Below are 26,953 nucleotides of genomic sequence, written 5' to 3' on the forward strand. Positions count from 1 at the left end.
TGACTCTCCGATTTGCCACTTCCCTCTGCTACTCCCTCCCGCTTGCTGTTTTCCTCACCCAAACACAAGGGATCAGGAAAAGAGCTGCTGGTGGTGGGGAGGGAGCAGGAAAATGGTGAGCAGGAAGGTTGGGGAGAGAGTCGGTGAGCAGAAGGCAGGCCGCAAGCGGGAGGGTCTGGGAGAGATGTGGTAAGTTGGAGAGCTGGTGGAGGTGGGGAGTGGGAGTGTTGGGGACAGAGCTGGCAAGTGGGAGAGTTGGGAGAAGTGGGGAGCAGGAAGGTCAGGGAGGAAGGTGGCGGGCGGGCGGGTCGGGGAGGCTCTGAGCAGGAGGGTCGGAAGGAAGGCTGCAAGCTGGAGAGTCGGGGAGTGGGAGAGGCAACAAGCAGGACAGTTGTGGAGGGAGGCTGTGAATGGGACAGTTGGGGAGTGAGCGGGAAGGCTGGGGAAGGAAGCAGCAAGCTGGAGTGTTGGGAAGGGAAGCAGCAAGCTGGAGGGTCAGGGAAGGAAGCAGTGAGCTTGAGGGTTAGGGAAGTTGACGAGCTGCAGGGTCGGGGATCAGGAGGGTCGGCATGTGGAACAGGTGGCTAGCAGGAGGGTCAGGGAAGCAGGGGAGGCAATCAGCAGTTTGATTTAAAAAAAACGCTGAGCTTGCTCATTAACCGTGCTCAAATAAAAATCGTGGTAGCATTATTGGGGAAGCTCCCTAATTTACCAATGCTGAAACAAAAATGAACTATTAGAATGTGCTTTTAACAGGGGATACCTGTAATCAAAGGTTCCCCCACTCAGTGAGTTGTCTCTATGAGTAGTGAGGCATGCAAATCAAGAAGGTCCCAACTTTGGCCCCTATCAATCTCAGCTAGAGCAGGAATAGGACAATTGCAATCCACCACAGTCAAATTCCTTTAGAGAGAGGGAAACAAGTCATGGTGTGTGCCCTTAAACACCTTCCAGAAAATTGTACTGGAAATGCATGTGTATTGAAATAAGGGTCTGAATTTTCATTCCAGGGGCAGGACCTCAATGTTGGGACCATTTCAAGGTCCAACCCCACTCCATCACTGCTGGACATCCAATGGGACTTTGAAGGAGGCAGCCTATTGGTGGCCTGCTGGTGCATTCACCATCCAATTAGGGGCAGTGGTTACGTAGAGGAGGCAGGGTGGAGATGCAGTGGGCCCAAGTTAAAGGACACCCGGCAGCCATGAATATGAATGCCGGCATCCTAGACAATGGCAGAATATAGAATGTAACATGGCACGCGCCTGTGAAAGGGCGGTCTCATTATTCCCGAGGCAGCTGCAGCCCAGAGAAGCATTCTGTATCTGTAGAGTGGCTGGTGAGGCCAGTCAGACAAAGCAGGAATAGATGGAGGGAGCTCGGGAGATGAGCAGCCACAGTGTGGTCAGCAGGACGTGAGTGCAGTCAGGAAGTGCTTCGACGATCCTCTGTGGTCTAGCAAGGTGAATGCAATGCAACACCTAGATGACAGGCATCCAGTTCAAGTCCCAGCATCCCTATGATGGCTATTCCTCAGGAACAGTAAGGATATACCACTCATGCAGTGTCAGGAATGGCTTCCGCTTCTCTGAACAGCTCACCGTACAACTGCCTCATTTCCTTGGTCGTGCTGATGACCCAGCATGTTCCCCGTGCATCACCTTAGAAAGCTAAATCAGCTCTGCATTGAGCCCTCAACTGATTACCCACCACTTGTGGGCAGGTTGCCATGACATCAAGAAGCTTCCACCAAAATTGTTGGCAGGCAGGAATGAGTTGGAAAATGGCATCGTGCTTTCCCAACATACCCACCTCCAAACCTGCCTCTGCCTCAGGTTGGCAATTCAACCCAAGGGGAAAACAAGTTTGGATTTGGCTGTAATGGCCCACTCTGCTTTAACAAGGGCTTTAGTCTATGGTTAGCAATTTACAGGTCATCCTAAGTAATTGTCTTCAAACAATCTGCAAAGACAAAATGTAAACAGAAATATTAAAATTTCACAAGTTTCTATGAATATTTTGGCTTGGTCATTCAGTTTTAAATATTTTAAAGAGAAAGTTGGCGCAGTAGCTCAATTTCCTTGTCTTTCAATTTATCAACATTAAACTAATGATTGTTCTTGTGAGCATTTTATTCCTCCATATATACTTCCTCTCTCCCTTCTACTCACTATTTCAAATCTAACTTTTTCTTTCCTTCCCATGACTTAAAAAACATGTAACTCCATAGCATCTTTTATCTTCCCTTCCTCCTGCTTTTAAAATCTAAAATTAGTGCCATCTACTTTCTACTTCCTGGGGCAGGATTTTTAGTTCAGCATCAGAATCAGTCCCCTGAACATATAAATAATGAAAATTCTGTTCAAATTTTTTTAAAAATTAATAATGGAAACCTCATCCCACCCTTGGATGAGGTTTCATCAAAAAGGCAAAGTCCGCCTGGCAGATTCACCTGTCCACCAACCATTAGGTTGGATGGACCATGAAAAATTGGAGTCAATTGGAACTTTAGTGGGCTTAATCGCCCTCTTAATTGTTGGAGGGCTTCCGACTTTTGCGCGTGCCTGCTGATTGAAATATTGCGCGAGCGCGGGATGATGTCGGGACACTTGCCCGACACCATCTTATGCCATTTTAAACTCGAATGGGTCGGGCGCGCACCCGCATGACAAGCTAAAAACTCTGCCCCGATTTATTTATACTCATACTATTTAAACTAGGGAGGGGGTAGGAGAGGAAGTCCACACAATAAGTCAAAAATTGTGAGAAAAGGACCAGCAGGAGACATGGACATGGTGGGGCTGGTTACTGAAATAAGCATTCTCTACACAAATGTTTGTAAAATCTATGCAGGTTTCCACCTCTGCCACAGCAACTAAACAGCTCTTATCAAAGTCAAAAATGACATCCTATGTGGCTGTCACAAAGGTAAAACTTTCCTTCCTCATCCTTCTCGATCTGTCTGCAACTTTAACATAGTTGACTATATCATCCTCCTCGAATGCTTCTCCACTGTCACTCAGCTGGGTGGGACCGCTCCCACCTGATTCCATTCTTAATGTCTAGCAAAGCCAGAGAATCACTTGCAATGGCTTCTCTTCTTGACCCGCACCATTACCGCTGGTGTTCCCCAAGCATCTATCTTTGGCCTTTCCTAGAATCATAGAATCACAGAATTGCTATAGCACAAAAGGAGGCCATTCAGCCTGACACATTCGTGCTGGCCCTCTGCAGAAGCAATTCACCTAGTGCCACTCTCAGCCTTTTCCCCATAGTCCTGCACATTTTTCCATTTCAAATAACATCCGCTGCTGGATGAGCAGAAATCTCTTCCAATATTGGGAAGACTGAGTCCATTGTTTTTGGTCTCTGTTCCAAACTACATTCCTTAGCTACTGACAGCATTCCTTTCCCCAGAAACACTCCAAGATTAAGCCAGTCTGTTCGCAACCAAGGTGTCATATTTAATCTCAAGACAAACTTTAACCACAACCGCACAATCACTAATGCCGTCTGTTTTCACCTCCATAACATTGCCTCTGTCTCAGCTCATCTGCTGTTGCTACCTTCATTGGTGCGTTACCTCTAGACTTGATTATTCCAAAACAGTGCTGGTTGGTCAGTGCTTGTGCTCTTTGATCTACACTGGCATTCAGTCTGGCAAGGTGAGTGTCCTACAACTCTCATTTCACTAGCATTGTCCTGCAAAACGTTCCTCTGACTAACAGACTTTGTTGTCGCACATTCCGTTCTCTCCAGCCTCCTCTTAAAAGCTCCATCTCAATAGACAACACTCACACTCACCCTTATCCTATTGCCCTCTCACACCCATTCCTTACAGTTACCCTCCCACTTGGCACATAATTGTTACTCATGTTGAATTGATGTAATCTTATATTAATTGTTATAATCTGCACTATGCTAAATTGGAACCCAATGTTACCTATGTTTAGCATTAACTCATGTCTTTCATTTCCCACAAGTGCATTAACGGTGCTGATAGAGGAGATGAGGGAAGACCTGAGGAGTCTGCAGAGGAGGAAAAGCACTCTGAGGATACACTGTCACATGACTTCTGCACACCCTGTGCCAGTGCAGATACACAGACTACAGTAGATCCAACATCTCAAATAGATAGGGTGGCACATGGTGAGCAGCACATCACATGAACAGAAGCAGCTGCTGGAGACAGAGACAGAGTTGGAAGTCCCTGTCAGAGGTTGCAGGACACTTCAAACTGTGCTTGACTGGACATAGATGCTGAGTTTCAGGGGTCGTTCACCAAAAGGCTACCTGTGGAGCAGCAATGGGAAATGTGTGTAATTTTGTCAACTTTTCCAGAAACAGTGTGCACCCTTGCGAAGAAAATTGAGGAGTCCTTCTCTAGCATAAGTGCCATGATGTCTCAGGCATTTTCACCGATGACCACAACTACTTAAAAAGTGGCCAACCTCATGGAGAATGAGATGCAGCAAGCCACTTTGTGCATGTTACCTCACACCAATAGCCTGCACACTTTGACTGACAATTTACGCAACATCGATCAAAGCCTCATCATGGTGACTGAACACCACACTGGAATGCAGTTAAGTACTCTCCCGCTCTTGGTTAACAGTTGACTGCAGGTTGTTACACTAATGAAGGTTATAAGATTGTTATGTATTGAAACTGTGTCTTTAAATGTAGGGCAAAATGAAGGGGGTCAAAATCAGCCTGACAGCAAGTCTGGATGGTTTGATTGTTTGAGAGATCAAAGGAAGCTTAGAATTTTGTACTGGGAAGAGGATGCAAGGTATTTATGCTTGAAGACAATGGCAGCAGCCTGTGTGTTAACAGAGGCTGTAAGACTCTGAAGTCTCTGATGAAAATGTTGGATTATAACCAGTTGTGCTTTCAACTGTCCATTTAGTTCCAAGACGAAAGAGACTTGGGCTCTCAAGGATAGCTAATTAGCATTTCTATCTAGATACAAGGCCCATGTGATTCACATTGCTGTGGGGAAGGAATCAGAGGAAAGCATTGTAAAGATCAGGTTACAGGCTTTCCTAGAATTTCTCTGAATGGTTTTAATCTGCTTAGATCCAGGAGAGAGGAAGCTGCTAGAGGCCAAAAAAGTCTCTGTGGTTCACTGCACAGGAATGTAGATGGAAGCGCATGCTCATACTAAAAGACCAAATTTTTGAGGAGTTAAAATGAGGTTGGAAGAGTTGCCTAAGCTGGGTTAGAGAGAGTCTCAGGAAAAGAAAACCGCACTTTGAAAGATAGTTCTACTATTGCAAGTTATTAGGCTGAGAAAAGAACAGGAATAAACCGTTAGGAGCTAAGAACCACTTTGGATTGATTCTGGGAAAAATGAATGTATACGTAAAGGACAGTGTATAGTATACCTGTGAAGTGTGTTTTTTGGTTGGGCTAAAAATAAGAAGGAAGATATACCATTCTGTGGTTTAAAGTATAAGTTGCCTACAAATAAAGTGTTTAGTTAATTTTTTTAGTCATTTATTACAGTAAATGGCACGTAACTTCCGGTGGAATGGCATTTGAGTCAGATTGCCACTCCATTCGTAGTTACTTACCTTGAAATCCAGTTGCTCCTATCTCACCAGACCTTCCTACTCAGGCCGGCGAGATCTTTATAGTGCAGCGCACTCCAAAGGCCTACAGTCGAGAGCAGCTCAGTGTCAGGTAAGTAAGCCATGTCCCCATTTTTACAGCACTAGCTGCCGTTAATCAGATAAGGTTAAAGGTCCAGCCAAGTTTGACGGTCTTTGACAAGCCAGGGAGAAGGTAAGTATGTAAGGCAAGTGGGTAGGAATTGGGGCTGGTCGAGTCGCTTTGGGCCTAAGGATGGTGCGGGGATTGGGGAACAGGATTGGGCCTGGAAGGAGTTGGCCTAGGAGGGTGGGGGGAGTCGGGGGCTGTGTCAGGCCTGAGGGGATTGGGGGTAGGAGTTGGGTCTGGTCGGGCCTGAGGGAGTTGGGTGGGGTGAAGTCGGGTCGGGTCTGAGGTGCGGGGAGTCAGATCAGGCCTGGGTGTGTCAGGGGCGAGTCAGCTTGAACATCCCATGGGGGGTTGGAAGGGGCAGTCAGGGGGATGGGGGGAATCCTGTGCGGGGGTCAGATGGGTGAGGGGAGTCCTGTGGATGGGGGGACTCAGTTGAGGGTAATGGGGGGGGTTGTGGGCGGAGTTCCATGGGGATTGAGATGGGTCAATACTATAGTTACCCAAAAGCTATAAGTGGTTTTAATTTTTCTATATCTGGGTAACTATTGCCGGAACACAGTTGGAACGATCCGAAATTTGCGATTTAAGTCACATTTTCGGATGGTTCCCATTGCAGGGCAATTGCCCAAAGGATGTTTGAGCTTCCTGGGCAATTGCCATGCAATTCTGACCTGGAAACATCAGGGGAGGGTTTCCCAGTGCATCTTTAGGGTACCCGACAGAAACACTGCCCCAGAGCTTGGAAGTTACAGCCCAATGTTTTAAAATGTGAAATCTTAATGTGTCATTCTTTCAGCTATTAACTGGAGGTTCAAATACCTTTTCAAAAATTATTGTTCTCTGCAGGGATCGCAAGAAGGTGGGACCTGAGAGGGAAGATGGAGAAAGGGCTCATGACGGGGTGAAGATTCTTCACATGGCACTCCAATCTCTTGGCTGTTACCCTCCTCCCTTGTCCTCACTCCACCGAGACAGAGTCTCACAGGTTGTCTCCTGCCTCAGTGACCAAGTCTGCCCCTGCACAGGTGCAAGTGGGGCAGTCTTTGTGAGGGCCCTTGCAGGCTCCAAAACCCAGAACACATTCACCACAGGCACCTCATGTGTCAGAGTAGGAGAACGAGCAGTCTGTCTCTCACTCTACTGAACCATGTCGAAATAATAGAAAGCTTGTGGAAAGTGCCCTAGTTTGACAAAAGGATTCACTTGGTGCTCATTACAATGTCACTGTTCCATTGACACTCTTTATTTTGTTAGGTCCAGGTGAGGATGAACGAGTTGGCTCCCCTTTTATTCAACCCCCTCAGTTGGTCACAACAAAGGCTTGTTTAAAATTATTTCCCCTGTAGATACCTTTTCCAGTCTGAATGTATTTACTTTTTAACAAGGAGCCAATCAAACCAGGTTTTCTTGGGTCAAAGAAACAGTAAGCTTATTAGTTACTAAAACCCAAGGAAAATAATAAAAGACACACACACACACACACACACACACACACACACAAAACACACACACACACAATACACACACACACACACATGCACACACACAACACACATCAGAAATAAGAAAGTTAAGAGTCCAATAAATGTTAAAAGAATAAAGGAGTAAATCATTGGCTCATCTGTGAGACGTAGCTAGTGGTACATTGCAGCCATTAAATTAGGTGATTTTGGTTGAACTATTAAGTTGTCTTTGATCAGTTTTGTACTCTGTTAAAGAACACACTCTTTGATTGTTTCCAGAGAGAGACAGATGACCTGTTTGTCTCTGCATGAGTGACTGTTCTCTTCCGTTATTTCCTTCTCCCTGATAAAATACTTGTCTCCAGAGTGAGAGAGAGAGAGAGAAGTGTCCTTCTTGCTTCTTTGTCATTGTCCTTCTACTCTACGGTCTGAACTTTTCAGTCGTCAGGCACGTGTGATCGGCAGGCCTGGGCGCAGCCAGGAAACAGACCCTCCCCAACCACGATTGGCCCCCGACCACGGTTTCACGCTGGCTGGCCAATTAACAGGCAGCCAGCGTGAAATGTACACTGAAAAGCTCAGCGCTGCCTGGGTGAAGGCTCAAAGAGGGCGAGCGACAGTGTCACCGCGGGCGCAGGTGAGCGCTGCGAGAGAGCTGACAGCTGCCTTAGGAAGCTGCAGATATGCAAATAATGAAATAAAGCTGTTAAAAAATGTCCATGCATCACAATCAAGCACCTGAAATCATACCTCATAAAAATACTGTCCCCAGATACTTATTTTCATTTTATTTCCTAACGGAAATTTCATCCTGCCCTTGGGTGAGGTTTGATAAAAAATATAAAAGCTGCCTGGCCGATTTGCCTCTCCGCCAACCGTAAGGTTGGGTGGGCCATGAAAAATCGCAGACAATTGCGCCATTAATGGGCTTAATTGCCCATTTAATTGTCGGCGGGCGAGCTTCTGACTTTTGCGCACGTCTGCCGAGTGAAATATGGCGCCAATGCACAAGGGCCTCGAAACACTCACCCGACGTCATCTTGCGCGATTTTATGCCCGATCGGGTCGGGCGCATGTCCGCCTGCAGGAAGTAAAATTTTGTCCTGTGTTTCAGAGCCAGTTTTAAACTCATTTTTCTGTGTATTCCCAGAAGGAAATTCAATTGGCATGTCTTGCATCCAAAGTCCATTTTGCTTTCAACTCAAAAACGTTTTGAAACACTCTGAGATATAAATCAACAGGGGATGGTTTTTAGATGTCTGATGGGGATGTAGCTGGCTTGGTGGACAGTTTCCATTGTCTTCACAAACACGGGATTAAAGCCCAGCCTTTTGCATTTTCCATTCCTTCCTTTCAAGGGTCTCTGTTTGTCGTGGACCTTGACACCTCTTCGGGTGCAAAATTCCATGTTTTTTCTTTTAAAATCAGGGAGAAGGTGGGAGAATGGGGTTGAAAAACTTAACAGCCATGATTGAATGGCGGAACAGACTCGATGAGCCAAATGGCCTAATTTCTGCTCCTATGTCTTATGGTCTTATGGTCCTCTCAGGACAAGTCTGCCAATACAATTCACATAGGGATTTTCCAGAAGGGGTCCCTTGACAGCATCAGCTATCTTTTGGTCAGCATTTCTTCCTGTCTTTTTTTAAAAAAGATCTTCTTTAAACAGTTCAATATGTCCATAGTTAGTTATAAGTTGTAGGTCACTGTCACTCTGACATTGTGTTGGCTGTCGTGACAATCTGAATGAAAGAATAACTTTATGTGAACCACTTACTGTCAAGGCCTCTACTTTGCTACATCCCCATTAGTTAGTTTCATTCTGCTGAATGGCATGAGCAACCTTGATTAGAAGGGAAAGACTGTGAGTGTGATATTTGGCTGGTTGACTATAGGGAGGTTTGGTGGTTGTGGGGTGAGGTGGAGATTCTTGAAGGAAATATTGCATTGCTGCAAGCACACTTTTCAAGTGAAGCCTGGATGAGGCCATCACAAGCTTCTCTGGCAAGCACAAATGGCACATCATGATGTATATCCTCCTCCTCCATTTCTGAAGATGCCAGGTGCTCTTCACCTTCTTCTTACACCAGCTCCAGTCCTCTCTGCAACACCATGGGCAGAATCTTGCCCTTGGATGGCAGGTGGGCCCACCAGCTTGGCGACGGGCGGGCAACCAGCCCCCGCCATTTTAAGTGGGCGGGCCAATTAAGGCCCGCCCAGCAGCAGCCCCGACGGGAAGCGCAATGCGCTTCCTGTGCAGGGGAGGGGAGTGGGGAGGGAATTCCCAGCACTTCTCCCTGAGGCAAAGTCCTGTCTCAGGGAGAATACTGACAGTGTCAAAAACATTAAAAATAGAAACATTAAAAAATTATTAACATGTCCCCTTCATGTGACAATGTCACACGAGATGGGACGTTAATAAAGACCACGTAAACTTTATTAATTTTTAAAAATATGGACATGAAACTTCATCCCGCCAGTGGATGAAGTTTCATCAATAATCTGGAGCCCGCTGGGGCTCCTGGCCTGCCCGCCAGCCTTAAGGTTGGACGGGCAGGTCTTTAATTATTTTAAATAGCCTGTCAATGGCCTCAATTGGCCATTGACAGGTCGGCAGGCGACCAGCTGATTTCGCTGTCCGCCCGCCTTCCTAAAAATTTAAATGAACCAGGATGAAGTCGGGGATTCCTCCCGACGGCAGTTTCCCCTTGGCGACTGGGCCCCGCCCCCAAATCGCCAAGGGGAAATTCCTGGCCCATGTGTTGTGAAGGGCACAAGAGACCACATCAATCCTGGAAACCCTTGCCGGGGTTTTATTGAAGAGCACCTCCAGACCTGTCAAGTTAGTTTGACTGGCCTTATCTGTGTCAAAGTGAATAAAGTTGGAGGCCTTCGCATACAAGGCATAGGTGATCTGGCTGATGAAGTTGTGGGCTGCAGATTGTGAGATCCTGCAGATGGCATCAGCAGATCCCTAGAAGAACCCAACACGAAGAAATTGAGGGCTGTGGTGACCTTGACAGACATGGGCAATATGTGGCTACCTGCTCTTCTTGGATGGAGGTCTGCTTCCAAAAGGCTGCAGATGTCTTCCAGGAGAGCCTGAGCCTTCAGAGACACTGCTGTTTGGAAAAGTCAAGAAGCTTACCCTTGGTCTGTAAATGCTGTATTGTTGGTATCACCTCCTTCAAGGTCTTTTGTCCATCCTCTCTGATCATCCAAATGCATGTCACTGTGGAGAACATACGAACGTATGAAATAGGAGCAGAAGTAGGCCATTCGGCTCATCGAGTCTGCTCCACCATTCAATAAGATTATGACTGATCTGTTCTGTTTCGAGTTCCAGATTCCCATCTACCCCCAATAACCTTTGATTCCCTTGCCTAACAAGATTCTATCTACCTCTATCTTGAAAATATTCAATGACCCCGTTTCTACTGCTTTCTGAGGCAGAGAGTTCCCAAGTCACACAACCCTCAGAGAAAAAAATTCTCATCTCTGTCTTATAAAGGCAACCTCTAATTTTAAAACAGTGCCACCTAATTCTGGACTCCCTCACAAGAGCAAACATCCTTTCCACATCCACCTCGCAAAGACCATTCAGGATCTTATATACTTTAAACAAGTCACCCCTCAGTCTTCTAAACACCTTTGAAAACAAGCCCAGTGTGTCCAGCCTTTCCTCAGAAAACAACCAAGCTCATTCCAGATATCAATCCAGTAAACCCTCTCTTAACTGCTTCCAACGCATTTACATCCTTAAATAAGGAGACCAAACTGCACACAGTATTCAAGCTGTGGTCTCACCAACACCCCATTTAACTGAAGCATAACATCCTTTTATGTTCAATTCTTCTCATAATAAAGGATAACATTCCATTAGCCTTCTTGATTACATGCTGTACCTGCATATTAACTTTATGTGACTCGTGCACTAGAATGTCCAGATCCTTCTGCACCTTGGAATCCTGCAGTCGTTCTCCGTTTAAGTAATACTCTGCTTTTTTATCCCTCCTGCCAAATTTAACAACTTCACATTTTCCCACATTATGCTCAATTTGCCAGATTTTTGCCAGCTCACTCAACCTATTTAGATCCATCTGCAAACTCATGTCTTCTTCACAAAAAAACTTTCCTACCTATCTTTGTGTCATTGGCAAATTTAGCTATCATACCTTTGCTCCCGTCATCTAGGTCATTGATGTAAATTTTAAAATGTTGAGGACCCAGCACAGGTCCTTGTGGGACTCCACTTGTTGTACCCTACCAATCAGATAAAGACCCATTTATGCATACTCTCTGTTTTCTGCCGGCCAGCTAATCTTCCATCCATGCTAAATATGTTACCCAAGGCAGCTGCTGCTGGAGTTCTGACTATGTCACTATGGCTGCTGGGCTTGAGGAAGCTGCACCTCTTGCTCAGAGGTCCAAGCAAATGCAGAATATGTACCCCCAGGGGGATTATTTATTATCTCTAACTTGCCCCAGAAGTTGAGAAAAAATGCAATGTCTCACTCATTTGCCTCACATACACTATCACTTAAACAAAGATTAGATACAGATGAAGAAAAAAACAATACCATTACAAAGTATTATCGGCTCAGTCTCTGCTTCATGGCAGGCCTGTTTCTTAGATGAATTGATGTACTTAGTTGAATAAAAGGTCTTGTAAGCTGAGGATTCTCAATAGGTTGTGAGGCTTATTGTAGTTGAAATTCCAGGAGATTGGTTCTCAGGTGAACTTGAGGTTGGAACAGGTACTTCTCCCACTTTCAAGGTATTTCTGTTTATTACCTCGGCTGCAAAGTTGACTTGCAGCTGGTTTGGTGGTTTTACTGGTGGACTTTGATGGAACTTTCTTTGTGTAAGCAGCTTTTGCTGTTTTAAAAGCCGACTTGTACGAGTTCAAAGTCCTTTATCCAAAGTGAGGTGGGGTGTTGATTACATATGCTGTGTTGTCATTTGACACTTTGAAACTCATGCTGCCTAGTTGGATGAGAAACCATCATTATACAATGGAGGGTTAATGGGATTCCTTGCACATTGAGTTTTGATGTTTCTTTTCTCCATGATGAAACAGAAAGATGTGTCAGCTGGAATGCTATAGTTCTGTTGTTGGATCCATCCTTAGAGGTGTGTCAATTTCCCAGCTGCCTGTGAATGTCCATCTGTAATTAAGTACTTGCCTGAGATTCAGGGCGGTCTGGAACCCAAAATGTCAAGGGTCACATGATTTGCAGTGGCCATTTTAATAGACTGCTTGTTTCCAAAATTTTAAAAGTATTGTTTGAAAGTTCATAATATACTGGAGCATGACATGCATAAGTAAGAAAAAATATACTGGAGGAACAGGAAAAAGAAAGGACATCTGAACAAGAGTAGGTCTTTCAGCCGCTTTAGCCTGTTCCACAATTCTGATTTGTACCCTTACTTCAACAACCCGCCCCAGAAGTTGAGAAAAAATGCAATGTCTCACTCATTTGCCTCACACAAGGCAAAAGTCTATCAGTCTCAGTTTTGACATTTTCAATTGACCTAGCATCTACAGCTTTTTAGGAGAAAGAGTTCCTGATTTCCACTCATCTTTTTGAAAAGAAGTACTTTCTGGAATCACCCTGAACGGCCTAACTCTAATTTTAATGTTATCCTTCTTGTTCTGGACTCTCCCACCAGAGGAAATATTTTTCTACTATCAAATTGTTTAATCATCTTAAACACCTCAATAAGATCTTCCTTTAATCTTCTATATTCAAGGGAACCCTGTTCTCATATTTTAACCTCTTTAGTCCCAACATTATTCTGGTGAATCCATACTGCACCCCCTCTGATGTCAATATATGTTTCCTGAGGTTCGATGCCCAGGACTGGATGTAGTACTCCAGATGGGGGGTCTAACCAGGGTCTCTCTACAGCTCTGATATAACCTTTCTATTCCAGAAATACAGAACAACATTCCATTAACCTTTTAAATTATTTTTGTACCTGTCTACTAGCTTTTAGTGATTTCTGTATTTCAATCCCAAAATCTCTCTGCTTATCCAGTTTCTGACTTTTTGCCATTCAAAAAAAACTCTGATCTATCTTTCTCAGGTCTAAAGTGGATGACCTCACACTTTCCAACATGGAACTCCATGTGCTACAGTTTTTCCCATTCACACAATCTAACAATGTCCACTTGTAACTTTCTGCTCCCATGTAGACTATTTACTGTGCCACTGAACTTGGTGTTGTCAACAAACCTGGGTATATGGCTCTCAATTCCTTCATCTAAAACATTGATAAATATAGTGAAAAGCTGCAACCACAGAGCAGATCCATGGGGGACACCACTAGACGTATCCCTCCTGTTTGAGTACATACCTATTATTGCTACTCTCTGTCTCCTGCCTCCTAATGTAAGATATCTTAGTTGTGTATATGTTACACCCAATTTGTGAAACTGCCTATTTCATGAAATTATCAGTGGTAGAACCCATTTCATGAACTGGGCAAACCCATTGTACAGATCATGAAATAGGCAGTTTGGCTACTCATTTCATGAAATGTCCAGTGTTATGCATGATTTGAAAATCTTATTCATGGAATTGTTGCTCAAGCCTGTTGCAGTGTACAAGCTTAACATCATGTACTAAGTTACTCAATGCATGCACACTGCAAATGTGGGAAAGCAAGTTTGTCTCCAAGGCACAGATGGTGGTTGGTGGAAGGTGTACAGTTTAATATAAGTTTCAAATGGACCAGTTCACATCTGCCTACTTGACTTCAAAGGCTCACACAGCAGGTGATAAAAGGTGTGAAATACCATGTGTGGAATTCCATGCTGGAAGTGAAAATAACATGGTGTTGACAAAGGCTGATATGGCAAGTAATGTTTAACAGTTCATTGGTGAGAAGTTCATCTCCTTTGTTGTTCCCAAATGAAAATGTGATGGCATTCACATAGACCCAGTACATAAGCATAGAAATCTATACTAACTGTCATAACCCCTGAAAACACTGAAGATGGATGACTGTATTGAGAGCTGTGCTGTTCGGTGGTCTGAATATGAACAGAAGCTTTTTGCTGTCCTCAAGCATGGGAACACTGTACAGAACCCTCTAAGAGATAAACATGACACCCTGAAAACTCTTGTGCTTACATTCCTAGGTGATGTGGACAAGGTTACCAAGAGCAATGGTAAGTACATGGCTACCAAGGAAGCAGTCCTTGACATCATGTGACAAGCTTATATTGAAATTGGCCATGGTGGTGAAAAGAAGATTCACAAGAAACTTTCTGAAAAGTATGTAAGCATCCCACGGTCTCTTATAGGACTGTACATCAGTTGCTGTGAGAGACGCATAGAAAAGACAGGAGACATCAACAGGAGTGATTGTAAGACCTCTATCTGTCAATGACTTGAATGAACTTGGACAAGTAGACCTGGTTGACATGCAGACTATGAAGGACGGAAGTTATCTTTTCAAACTGCACTACATGGAGTACCTGACAAAGTTCCACATCATTCATCCTCTGAAATCCAAGACAGCAGTTGATGTTGCCCATGAGCTGCTTAACATGTTTCTAGACATCGGAGCTTCACATATTCTTCAGTCAGATAACAGAAGGGAGTTCACAGCACAGGTCATCCACGAACTAGCAACACTCTGGGAAGAACTGGCATTGGTCAATGGATATCCCAGACGTCCCCAGAGTCAAGGCTCTGTGAAATGCAGTAATATTGATATGAAGCTGAAGCTAATGGCCTGGATGCATGCCAACAACTGTGCTCAGTAGTGCTATGGTGCCTATTTTGTTCAGTGGGCAATGAACAGCAGTTACCATAAGGCTATAAAGATGGCTCCTTACCAAACACTCACTGGCCATTCATGGAGGATGGTCCCAGGGATGTCTCAGGATCATCCATTCTACATTGATGGTTTTAAGATATCTCGGGACCATCCTCCATGAATGACCCTGAGCAGGCCTCTGGCTCATCCACTATGGATGATCCTAAATCTGATGAAGAACTTCATCCTGCCAGAATGCAAGTAAGGTGGAACACCAGGGCATTACACAAGCCAAATGGATGATGGCATGCACCACAAGGTCACTTCAGGCTGTTGGTGTTGGAGACAATATGGCTGTCCCAGTGTCAGCATTTGACCACAGCAAAGGTGACCCATCAACTGTTTCGGTGTGGTGCTGGCAGTAGACGGGACTGGCTACACCATTGGAACAGCTAAGAGGATTGTGAAAGGCAAACTTGCCAGGAGTCAGTTTGAATTTATGCAGTACAATGGACTGAGTGCAGAAGACATTCAACCAGAACAACTCAACCTGCGTGAGATTGTACATGCTCAAGGTGTTTGTGGTGGGCTTCCAGAGATGTCACTGCAGGAGTAGCTGATTATCAAGATGATGTTCCTGCTGCACGTCTCTGCTGCAACAGTGCCTGTCACAGCCACAAGACCTGTGACAACATTGACCAGTGCTGGTATATTAAAAGTGTATGAATTATATTTGCACTGTTTTTGTAAGCATTGATATATAAGCTATCTGACTGGTTTGGGTGGGATCCTGAATGAAATAAAACCTAAACCAATGAATTTGAAATGTTTGGCTGTAACAATGAATTTGAAATGTACATTGAATAAAGGCACATAAGAGGACAGTAAACAGAACTAAGCAGATCATTCAGATCAACCATGATCCTACTGAATGGCAGAGCAGGCTTGAGGGGCTGAGTGGCCTATTCCTGCACCTAATTCGTATGTTTGTGTGTTCATACATACGTTGTGTTCGTGTGTTTGAATGTATGTTCGTACTGTACATTTGTGAATAAAATTTTATTTTTCATTCATAAAAGTTGGCCATTTCATGAACTGGGCGAGTTTTCCAATGCCCATTTCATGAACTGGATGGTCAAACTACTTGTTTCATGAACTGTGCGGGTAGGCTGCCCATTTCAAGATATGGGCAATTTGACTGGCCATTTCATGAAATGGGCAGTTTTATAAATTGAGCGTAATATATACATATATACATAAGTTTAGGATTTGACTTAATCACGTATGATTGGGGCCTTTACTTTCTTTTGACATATAAATGGCTTGTGGATTTTTACTTGTTGCTAGAAATAATGAAATTGACAAAGCTACTCTTTCCCAAGCTGCTTTAGGGTTAAATGTATCAGGATACAATTTAACTGATTGTGCTGTTTAGCTTTTGTTGAAGTGCAGAATGTAGGTTGCAGGATATTTGATTTGTTCCTGTTGACTTATTTTGTCACCACACTGCGCACCAATATTGTCAATGCAGTCTTGAGATAGGAGATTGGACAATAAGCCAGGATGGTAGACAGGTTGGCATGTGGTATTTTGTAGGGATTATTGCATTTATGGGTATCTTGTTCACAATAACACTTGCCATGCCATAACTGCAAAGACTGTCTTAGTGAAAATTGTCCTATAAAGATCTTAAGCTTTCTTTAACAATTTATGGAGAGTCAGGATAGAAAGGAATGACGAAGGTTATGTTTCTGATATGTCTACTGCTTAAAGGCATTGTGCCTGGACTTGGTTGAACACATTTATAGGATTTTGTTACAACATTTGGTTTGTTGGATTTGAATTGTTTTACATTAACCAATTCCCAATCCAAGCCAATATGTTACTTACAATCCATGTGCTCTCATTTTTAAAAGTCTCTTATGTGCAGGGTTGAGACAGGCCAAAGACAAAAAAGTCTAAAAATTAGTGGCCGAAGACAAAAAGATCTGAAATATTTTTCTGGCAAAAAATCGTGTAATTATAGAACTTTTTATGATCTGGCCACTTCACATAGGGTGGTATATTTAAACTTCAAGTAGTTAGAAACATTAGTTTTCCCTTTGTTTACCTTCTATTACCATCAAGAGTGTGGACCAATGCATTTGTATATAATCACCAAAAGTGATCTCAGCATTTCACCATTCAATGCAGTTAGTGCATGTAACACAGGATAAAGTCCATACTAACCTGGATGGATTGTCTACATGCAAAGCGAAGCAAAGGACTACAGGATTGCTTTGCAAACTATTTTCCAATATGACCCCATTTAACTCATCACCACCTTCTTAAGGGTAGTTAGAGATGGGAAACAAATGCCATATTCCATGGTGGTAGAAGGATCAGTGAAGTCCCTATCCCCCCAACCACACACACATTGTAATCTACTCCCCCCAACACATACACAAATACACATACAACCCTCTTCCCAACCTGCCTCCCCCCCCCACCGACTCTCCTTTCCAACCCACCTCCCTCTACTCACCCATGCCCTTCCCTCTCGCCCTCCTTCCCTCCCTACCTGGACACATTCACTCATTGCCTCCCTCCCTCCCCACCCAAACCAACTCACTCATCCCCTCCCCCTTCTCCACCCTCTCCCCTACCTAGATTTCTCCAGCTTGCCTGGACCTGGATCCTCGTTGCTGCTGCTGTCAGTGGTGGCGGTAGCTCCTCCTTGGCTGGCAAAGCTGCCAGGGAAAGGCACTACTGGGGAAGGTGAGCCACCTCTCCAGGAGATAAGAGCTCAGATCCTAGCAGGCTGAGGTTGAACCAGAAGATGATGAGTTTTCCGCTGTATGTGAGATGATGAATTGCAGTTTTTGATAAGAGTGTCAGTTTGCATAATGAGAGAGACATGACAATCTGATAATTGTGATATGATTCCACTGCCACATTTATATTGAAAGTTCAAACCAAAGTGAGCAGAGCCAATAATGAAAATCATCTTTATTGTACGAACAGATATTGGAGAAAGACTGCAGGGTTATCGCCAGAGCAATTCAGTAAAGCAATGGGTGAGAGAAATCTTCACACCATGTCCACTTAAAATTTGAAAACCATACAAAAGTACTTGGGTTTGGAAGCATGTTTCACTCTCCTACAGGGAGGGAAGCAACCTGTGATTGGAGGAGCAACAAAAGTAGCACCAGGTCCCAAGTAGGCTAAGCCAGGTCTAGCCTGGCATAAGGCAGAGTGACTGAAGCTGTATCTCTAAACAATTTTCTCATTGATTTCACCAGCACATCTTCTCCAGGCCTGCTCCGGCCTCATTACTGGTGGACATTCCCTCTTCTTTTATTTTCCGTTTCATCTCCTCAGCCTCCTGGAGGACATCAAAACGCAATAGTGCAGCTGAAAGCAGTGCAGCTACCTCAGGACCGGCCAGAATAAAACTTCCTAACCTCCAATCATAGGTTCCCTCCCTACCGCCCCCGCTGCTTCTCCATTCATAGGTTCTGTCTCTGGAGGAGCAGCAAGAGTGAGAGGAAGGCAACCTTTGATTGGAGGAGTTGAAGAAGTTCAAGCATGAGACAAAATCTGTGATTGGGTGAGCACCTGTCTTTCCCACCCCTGTATGCTCTTTCAATCACTGCTCTGCTATCAGTTCCCACTCTCAGTGACTGTTAGTTTAAAAAAAATTGACAGTTACTGAGAGCAGGAAAGACCTTCAATAGCTTTGTGGTTGGACAGCTGTAAAAAAATCAGATAATTTTAAAAACCCATTGGAAAACAACAAAGCTGCCCAAAGATCAGAGGCAGCACTTTCTATTTGCAGCAACTGTCATGATAGTTCTGATTTTTAAAAAAAACGATCTTTTGGGTCTGAAGATCAGAAAGAAAGAAACCAATGGTGGGTTTCTGAAACTCCAATGTGGGAAATCAGCTATTTGGAAGAAATTTTTCATCCCTGTATGTGGAATCTTGTTGAATGCCTTGGCAATTTTTCAATCAGCGGTGACAATGTCTGAATCAAGAGTGCTTTGGAAGATCATGAGTAGCATGTCAACAGCTTCCTCAATTCTTTTAATATCCTGGTATGCAAACCATTGGATCTTGGAGATTTGCCTATCTTTTACCTTTCTCCAACTTTTTTTTAACAACTAAATTGCATCGAATTAGTTGCTCTCCTTGAAATATTTTAAGTTTTTCTTATACCTGGTATTTTATCCTCATGCTGTACTGTGAAGACCAATACAAAAAAACATTTATTAAGACATTTCCTGATTTTCAATTACTATATCATATACTTCAGTCATTAAGAGGCCCAAATCACTCTTAGCCGTCTAATTTGTTTAAATATATTTGTAAAAACCTTGAATGCTGTCCTTGCTATCCCAAGCTTTCTCTTGCATTTCCTTTTTGCAGGTCTTACCATTTTCTTTTTTCCCTTTGCTGTTCTTTAAACCTCTCCCAGTGTGGGGGATATTTACTGTTCTTAGCTTTGTAAAAGTCCTTTATTTTAGTTTTCTAATATCTCTCACTTCTCCTGATGGCCAAGGTTATTTAATTACACAAGTGAAGCTCTTTCCCTTCAAAGAGTATTTCATAGGATACAGGTTGTACATATCCCTAAAGTGAAAGAGCTCCACCAGTGTAATTAAACAACCTTGGTCAACAGGGGAAGTAAAATATTATAAAACACCTCCCACTGTTCATCTCTAGTTTTATCCGTTATTAATTCTACTCAATCTATTGTGGTCAATTCTCGTTCATCATTCCAAAATCGTCCTCACCTAAATTCAAAATCTTAGTTCATGAATCACTTAATCATTTTTAGCCACAACCATCTGGTCCAGAGTTAAAAGAGCTCGGTCACAAAATGCATTAGTACAATATATTTGTTAAAGAAGGTATATATTCAACATTTATCACAAAAATAGAAATTCTGCATATAAAATTGATCATAACCCTAAAACTAGTCGGCTAAATCAGACAAGTAATCCTAAATATAGTTTTAACATTTCACTAAGCTTAATCATACTAAAGCTCAGACTAAGTCGAATCATAGGTAAACATTAATGAAAAAGCGAGGACTGAGCAAGGATCCTTTGACTGTAGCATTTGAGAAGATTATCCTGTTGAATTGAGGACATCTGCTCCTCCTTATGTGGAACAGACTACTCTCCATACACAGAAATATATGCATTAATAGTCCTTATATTCAAATGCCATGCCTGTACTTTCATGTATACATATTGTATACTCCACACATATGTGTATTGAATGGAGGGAATTATAGAAAAAAGCTGCCCTTTTCAGAACTACTGAAGTATTGTGGGTTACATATTCTTCCATTCAACATAATCGTTATAATGCTGTGAGTGTAGACTACAAAATATTTCTGTATTTAATAAGGATTTTGCAAAAATGTTATTGGCATTTTAACTATTTTTTCAATATTTTAATTTTAAAAAATATATATTAGCATATGATCTCAGTGCGGCATTAAATAAATTAGTTTTTATATTTGTTTCCATTTCAATTTTGAATATTGGAAATTTCAGTTGCTTAGAGAAAGAATGGTGATGAACAATTTTATAAAAGCACTTCAAATGATTTGATTAGTTCAGGCCTTTTTTTAAAAATTGTTTTATATATTGGTAGGTCCTTCTGACTGACATTCAGGATTGGTTGTTTCCAAACTCAGTAGTTTATAACTGTTCCCATTCCACACTTTTGGTTTTTATATAACCCAGCCCTTCAGTTCTAAATTTACTTTGAGCGATATAATAAAATGTAATTGCAAAAGTATAACAGAAAAAGCGTAAAGACAGGAAAGACATAAAAACAGGAATTGTGCACTAGGCAAAAAAACTTATAACTTTGAACGTTTTAAATACTTGTAGCTATGCTCCTACAAACATTGGGAGACAGTGTTGCGGTGATAAGATCACTGGACTTATAATAGAGGCCCAGGCTCTGGAGACATGGGTTTAAATCCCACATTGGCAGCTGGTGGAAATAAATTAAATTTATAAATCTGGAATTATAAAGCTGGTCTCAGTAATGGTGACCAAGACAACTATCACTGATTGTCTTAAACACCCACCTGGTTCACTAATGTCCTTTAGAGAAGGCAATCTGCCATCCTTATCTGGTCTGGCCTATGCATGACTCCAGACTCATGGCAATGTGTTTGACATTTAACTGTTCTCTGAAATGACCTAGCAAGACACTCTATTCAAGGGCAATTAGGCATGGGCAACAAATGCCAGCGACAACCACAGAAAATCACACTAGACCACATTCTACTGTGTTGGCAGGGTGAGGAAATAGGTAAGGTTTCTTTTCAAATTTTTTCATAAAATTGAATGTTTTTATGATGCATATAAGTTAAATTGGAAAGGGAACTGGTGAATTGAAGAATGGTTATGATAGACCAATTTATTATAGAGGTACTCCTAACTAAATATTACCAGATTTTTTTACCAACTAGGGTGGGAATTTGTAAACCTTTCTAGCTCTCTCCTTTTTTAAGACACTCCTTAAAACCTATCTCTTTTACCAAGGTTTTGGCCATCTGCTCTAATATAGCCTTATGTAGTTCAGTATCAAATTTTGCTTTGTAACACTTCTGTGATGTGACTTGGGATGTTTTATTACATTCTCTACATAAATACAAGTTGTTGCTGTTGTAAAGCATTTTCAGATGCAATAATATAGTTTTTGCAAAGAGCTCTGGTCTGTTGGAGATTAAATAAGCCACTATTGCAATTTATTAGAAAAATTACATAGGTTTATGTTTTGTAAAAAAAGCAATAACTCATCATTTTTATTACAAAACTCTATTTTTAAGAGTTTGTCTCCTGATTTATGAGATGGGGCTAGGCATTCTGCTTAAATTACCTGTCTGACATCAAGATCTTTATGAGACAAACTTTTTTCCAATTGATAAAACTGAGGTCAGTTTCTGACTTGCATCAGCATCAAAACTATCAATATGCCTGGCTACATCTTGCGGTGGGACTGAGGAGAAATGTGGAGCTTTGATCTGCTGCTTTACCTCAGATTAGCTTCCCTTATCCATCTTTGCGACATTGTTTGCCTCCAGCCTTCTCTCTATTCTTCTGCTGCCAAAATGCTAATTCCTGTCTTTTTGCAAGAATTTTGGTCGTTCAAGAGTCAAGGAGGGGGAGCTTCAAAAATATTACTTTGTTATATTCTCCTCAAATGCTCACATTGACCGTAGCAGGGAAGCACAGTTTTGATTGCGTTTCTTTCGTGATACGAATTTTAACTTGTGACAGATCAACAACCGATCCAATGTGAACTACTGGAAGAAGCAGTCATAGCAACAACGCCCCAGTGTACTATGGGCTACTGGAGGAGACGGTGATGGCAGCAACGCTCATTGCATTGTGGGTTTCTGGAGGAGACGGTGATGGCAGCAACGCTCATTGCATTGTGGGCTACTGGAGGAGACAGTGATGGCGACTTTGGCGGTGATCCGATGTAGTTTGAGATCATTAGCGGCGAGGAGCAGGGTGGATTGTAACTTTAGAGGCGCTGCTTTATATTCTACGCCATCTTCGCTAAACTCTGCTCCACCGACCGAAGGTAAGGGGAGTCAGGCTTCGAGAGGGTCGTTGTGTGTGGAAGTAGCCGGGCCTTAGTCACTGACGCACTAATGAGAGCTGGAGCTAGGTCTGCAAACTGGGTCTTTCACTAACTAGGACAAGGGTCCAGGGGGGTATGAATAATTGAGATCCTGATTGTGTGCCAATCTAGTGATTGCACTAAGTAGCAGCCTAGCTCGAGTTGCTTTTCCGGTTGCTTCTGCAGTGAGAGAAGCCGTGAGGGACTCCAACCGCAAGAAGTTCTGGCACCTTAGTTGAATCTACTTTATGTTCGGATACCCGCTCCATTCTCCTAAAACGGTTAAGAAAAACTGCCCAGTGGAGCACTAGATTTGTATAAAAGCAACATATGCAACCCATTCCTCTTAATTCGAAATTATTTCATTCAGATTGGAGTTTTTAATGCAAAAAGTACTTAGCAAAAAGAAACTGAAGGATCGGGAGTAGGCTTTGTGCTGGCGAGCATGAGAATAGCCTGTGATGTAACCAAGATTGTGCGGTATAGCTGGTGGATGAGTTCGGATTGATAGGAAAACTATAGTTTTGGTTCCTGAGCGAAATAAATTTTCAGTGTAATCTTTTTACTTTTTGAAATGACCTAGACTCGTGTGTAGGGAGCAAATATAGAATTGCAGATAAGAAATAGCAGCAGGATTAAGCCATATGGTCCCCTGAAGCATGTTCTGTCATTGAAAACAACCATGTTTGATCTTTGACCCACTTACTACCTGGAATTTAACAATTTAGGTTGTGGTGAAAATAGTTGTAAGCTTCAGGATGACATAAACTGGATGGTGGAATGGTGAAAAGTATGACAGATGGAGTTTGATGTGGAGATGTATAAATCAATGTAGGCTGAGAGGACTGCATAGAAAATGCAGTACAGAAACAGGTCGTTCAGCCCTATCAGTCCAAGCTAGAACGAATAGAAAGAAAGGATACTATAAGTAGTTTGATTTTGAAAAGTGTGCCCAAATAGACAAATCTTAAAGGTGACAGGACAAATTGGTTTTGGTTTGAAAAAGCAAATGGGTTACTTGAGTTTATAAATACAGATATATGGTATATTAAGGCAAAGAGATAATGCTAGAATTTTGTAAACCATTGGTTAGGCCTCAGCTGGAGTATTGAGTGCAGTTCTGGGTACCACACTTCAGGCAAGTAATATAGACTTTAGAAAAGACACGGATAAGGTTTACCAGAATGATGAGAGGCTTGAGTTGCGAGGAGAGGTTGGAAAAGTTAGGACTGTTCTCTTGGACCAGAGAAGATTGAGAGCTGATCTAAAAGAGGTTTTCAAGATGATGAAATGTTCTGATTGCATAGTTGGAGAAAGGGCATTCTCTCTGTCAGGTCGTTCGATAACTCATGATCATCGATTTAAAATCAGTGGCACAAATTCTAGAGCGGAGATGAAAAATTCTTTTACTCAGTCATCAGAATCTGTATCGTGCTACCCGATAAAGTAGTGGAAGCTGATTCAAAAAATAACTTTAAAAGGGAGTTTGACAGGTATTTGAGGAACTTAGGGGTCACAGACAAAAAGTAGGGCTAACGGACTAAGCACAACTGCAATTTCAAAGATGAGCCAAATGTACTATCAATTCTTAATTCCAATGTTTGCATTTGAATCTTAACACCATATCTTATCTGAATTATTTTCTCATTTGAACAGGAATATTTATTTTCCTGTTCAAATACAGGGTCTCTCACTGTATTGGAAATCCAATGAAACTTGTTGATAGTGACTCAATGTGCAAAAAAATGTAAGAGGGAATTGATTGATCCTTAACAAAACACAGAAGGTGCAACACAATAAGAAGTCAGTTGTTATTGAAACCAAAATTATGGTTATCAAATAGTTGGCCGTCATGCTGAATACAATAACTTAGACTTAAACCTGTATTGACAGCTGATGAACAATAGATTTGAGGAATTGCAGAAACATTTAAGTAACTTTGAAGATTTAGAAATGACTTTTAATTTGATACATTTTGAATGCATTGATTATAAAGCTCGATGGATGAAGTCCACATTTACTTTGGGAAGTGGCAGAATCCATTTCTTTTGCCCACTGTGTGACTACAAGTCAAGTGAGTGCAGACTTATGCTTGTTTGTGATGTTTTTCAGTTAGTTAGCCTACTGGTGCTCAATGTTTGTCATTAAACTGAAGGGTGCCAAATGTCATATAACTTATTATCTATTATTGGAATAAACTACACTTTACAATTTGGTAATTATTTTTGTGGCTTTTTAACTAGGGGAATGTGTACAAAAAATGAAGACAGTGAAAAATGTAATTTTTTTAGTAAAACATTTAAATTCTAATTCCCAAGTCGTCATCAAAAATATTTGTGAAATAATTTGTTGCTTTTTCATTTTCATGTCTTCCCTCTCTCCCTTATAATTTTACTTGAAGTTTAAAAGGAAAAAGCTGTATTAAGTTTTAAATGTATATTTAAAAAGTTTTTAGTCACTTATTATATCATCCTAATTTCAAGTTTTATTCAATGCTTTATTTCTTCAGCTGTAACAAGAGGCAATAGAGCATCTCCAAGAGCAAAACAAAGGAGAGAGGTAATTATTAAGCCATGTATAAGGATCACAGAATGTTCCACAGAATGATGGGCATGACAATTGTACAGTAATTTTAGAATCTTGACTGTTCCCTGAAGACAACACAGAATAACAGATTTTTGATTTAACTATTATTGGCCTTGAAAGTATTCTTTCTTACCCCGTTGACTGATAGTGTCGACTGGACCAGTCACAAACATGGCTACTAGATTAGGTCAAAAGCTGGGTATTCCGTGTCAAGTGCCTCAATACTTCCCAAAGCCACTCCATAACCTACAATGCAATAGTCAAGAGTGTGATGGAATAATTTTCTCATTTTTGGACGGCTGTAGCTGCAACAACCCAAGGTTCGACACCTTCCAGGGCAAAGCAGTTCTCGTGATCGCCCACTACTCTAAGTGACCATCCCCTCTACTGCCAGTATAGTGTGGCCACAGCGTGTACTATCTACAGAATTTATTACAGCAATTCATCAAGGCTTCTTTGGCAGCTCGTACAAAACTTATGACCTCCATTACTTTAGAAAGGCAAAGCTAGTAGGTACATGGGAAAAACACACCTCCAACTTGCCTGCCAAATCCTGCCTTGGACATGTATCACTGTTTCTCCCTTGTCTCTCGGTCAAAATCCTGGACCTCCTGACCAAACAGTATTCTGGGAGCACTTTTACCACAGAGACTGCAGTGCTCAAGAGGATGGCACAACACCACCTTCTCGGCAATTAGGGATGGACACAAATGCTGACCTTGCCAGTGACATTCATGTCCTGAGGGTGAAAAAAAAAAGATTTCTTTGATCAGTACAACATGCTACAGTTGGTGATTGTGATAAAATACCACTTTTTAAGTTTTTTATTCTTTCAGATCTCAATCAGTAAAAATGCTAATATAGGAAACAAAACCTTTTTTAAAAAAATATATATAATTTTACATTTTAGCCTGTACCTCCAAGGACTGAAAAGATGGAAGTGGACCAGAACTGGTGCAATGTGTACCCAACCGCTTCAGCATTTAAACCTTCTGTTGTACCTCTTCCTATTCGCATGGGCTATCCAATAGAAAGAGGAGTCCCACCAGACAAGATAGGAAACCTAGAGCTAATTAAGGTAAGTAAGAGTAGTATGGTTTAATCACCTGACTCTGATGTCCAAGATCAGAATCAAAGCATCTCATAAGTATCACTGACTGATTGGGGCCAGACATCAGTGCCTTTCTGGAACACACAAAAACAAATCCCTAGCAACACCAGTTGCTTGAATTGTATGAAATTCTATGAAAAATATTATTTGCCCTTTAATTTCAGCTACTCAAGCCTTGCATTTATAAATTTTCTACCTGGTTGTCATGTTGCACAGATTATCTTTGCACGTTCACTATTGTAGTTTCACAGAAATGGGATGGAAATACAACTCCTTTGATCCGTCTCCTCTAAATTCTTGTTTGCAAGAACTGGAACTCCTCTCACCTTTTTTACCAAGTTATCATGATATGTAGGTTGTCGTGGTAATTGCCTGCACATTGTAGTTCTACAGGAATTGGATAAAAATACCCATGATGAATCTCTCTTCAGAAAATTGTATACAAGATTGGAATCAAAAAGTCCAGGTGAAACCCCAGTTTAAGCCCCCATCTCTAGATTGGAGACCAGACTTACAGTAGGGTGGTGGGTGGGGGGTATATGTTAAATTTATTGCCTTTTTGTTGTAATTATGTAATTATCATGGTCCTGAAATTACACTGTCAGAAACTAGTTTACATATTACATTCAACTCAAGATCTCTTTCCATTAGTATTAATCAG

The 26,953-nt window shown here is 42.0% G+C and overlaps 1 protein-coding gene across 2 annotated transcripts in view; it reads left to right on the top strand.

Annotated features, from left to right (window-relative positions):
• The first annotated feature begins 22,316 nt into the window (after positions 1–22,316).
• mrps35 (mitochondrial ribosomal protein S35) overlaps positions 22,317–26,953 on the top strand; it is a 52,617-nt gene continuing 47,980 nt past the window's right edge. Inside the window, exons 1-3 of one of the 2 annotated variants that reach the window (XM_041215763.1) lie at positions 22,317–22,556; positions 25,105–25,154; positions 26,092–26,259. In XM_041215763.1, the coding sequence (XP_041071697.1) occupies positions 22,427–22,556; positions 25,105–25,154; positions 26,092–26,259 (348 nt within the window). In that variant the 5' untranslated portion in view covers positions 22,317–22,426. The remainder of the gene's footprint in view (positions 22,557–25,104; positions 25,155–26,091; positions 26,260–26,953) is intronic. The other variant, XM_041215762.1, reaches the window with a different exon arrangement.

Source organism: Carcharodon carcharias, chromosome 21, assembly GCF_017639515.1.
Source record: "Carcharodon carcharias isolate sCarCar2 chromosome 21, sCarCar2.pri, whole genome shotgun sequence".
NCBI classification, from domain to species: domain Eukaryota; kingdom Metazoa; phylum Chordata; class Chondrichthyes; order Lamniformes; family Lamnidae; genus Carcharodon; species Carcharodon carcharias.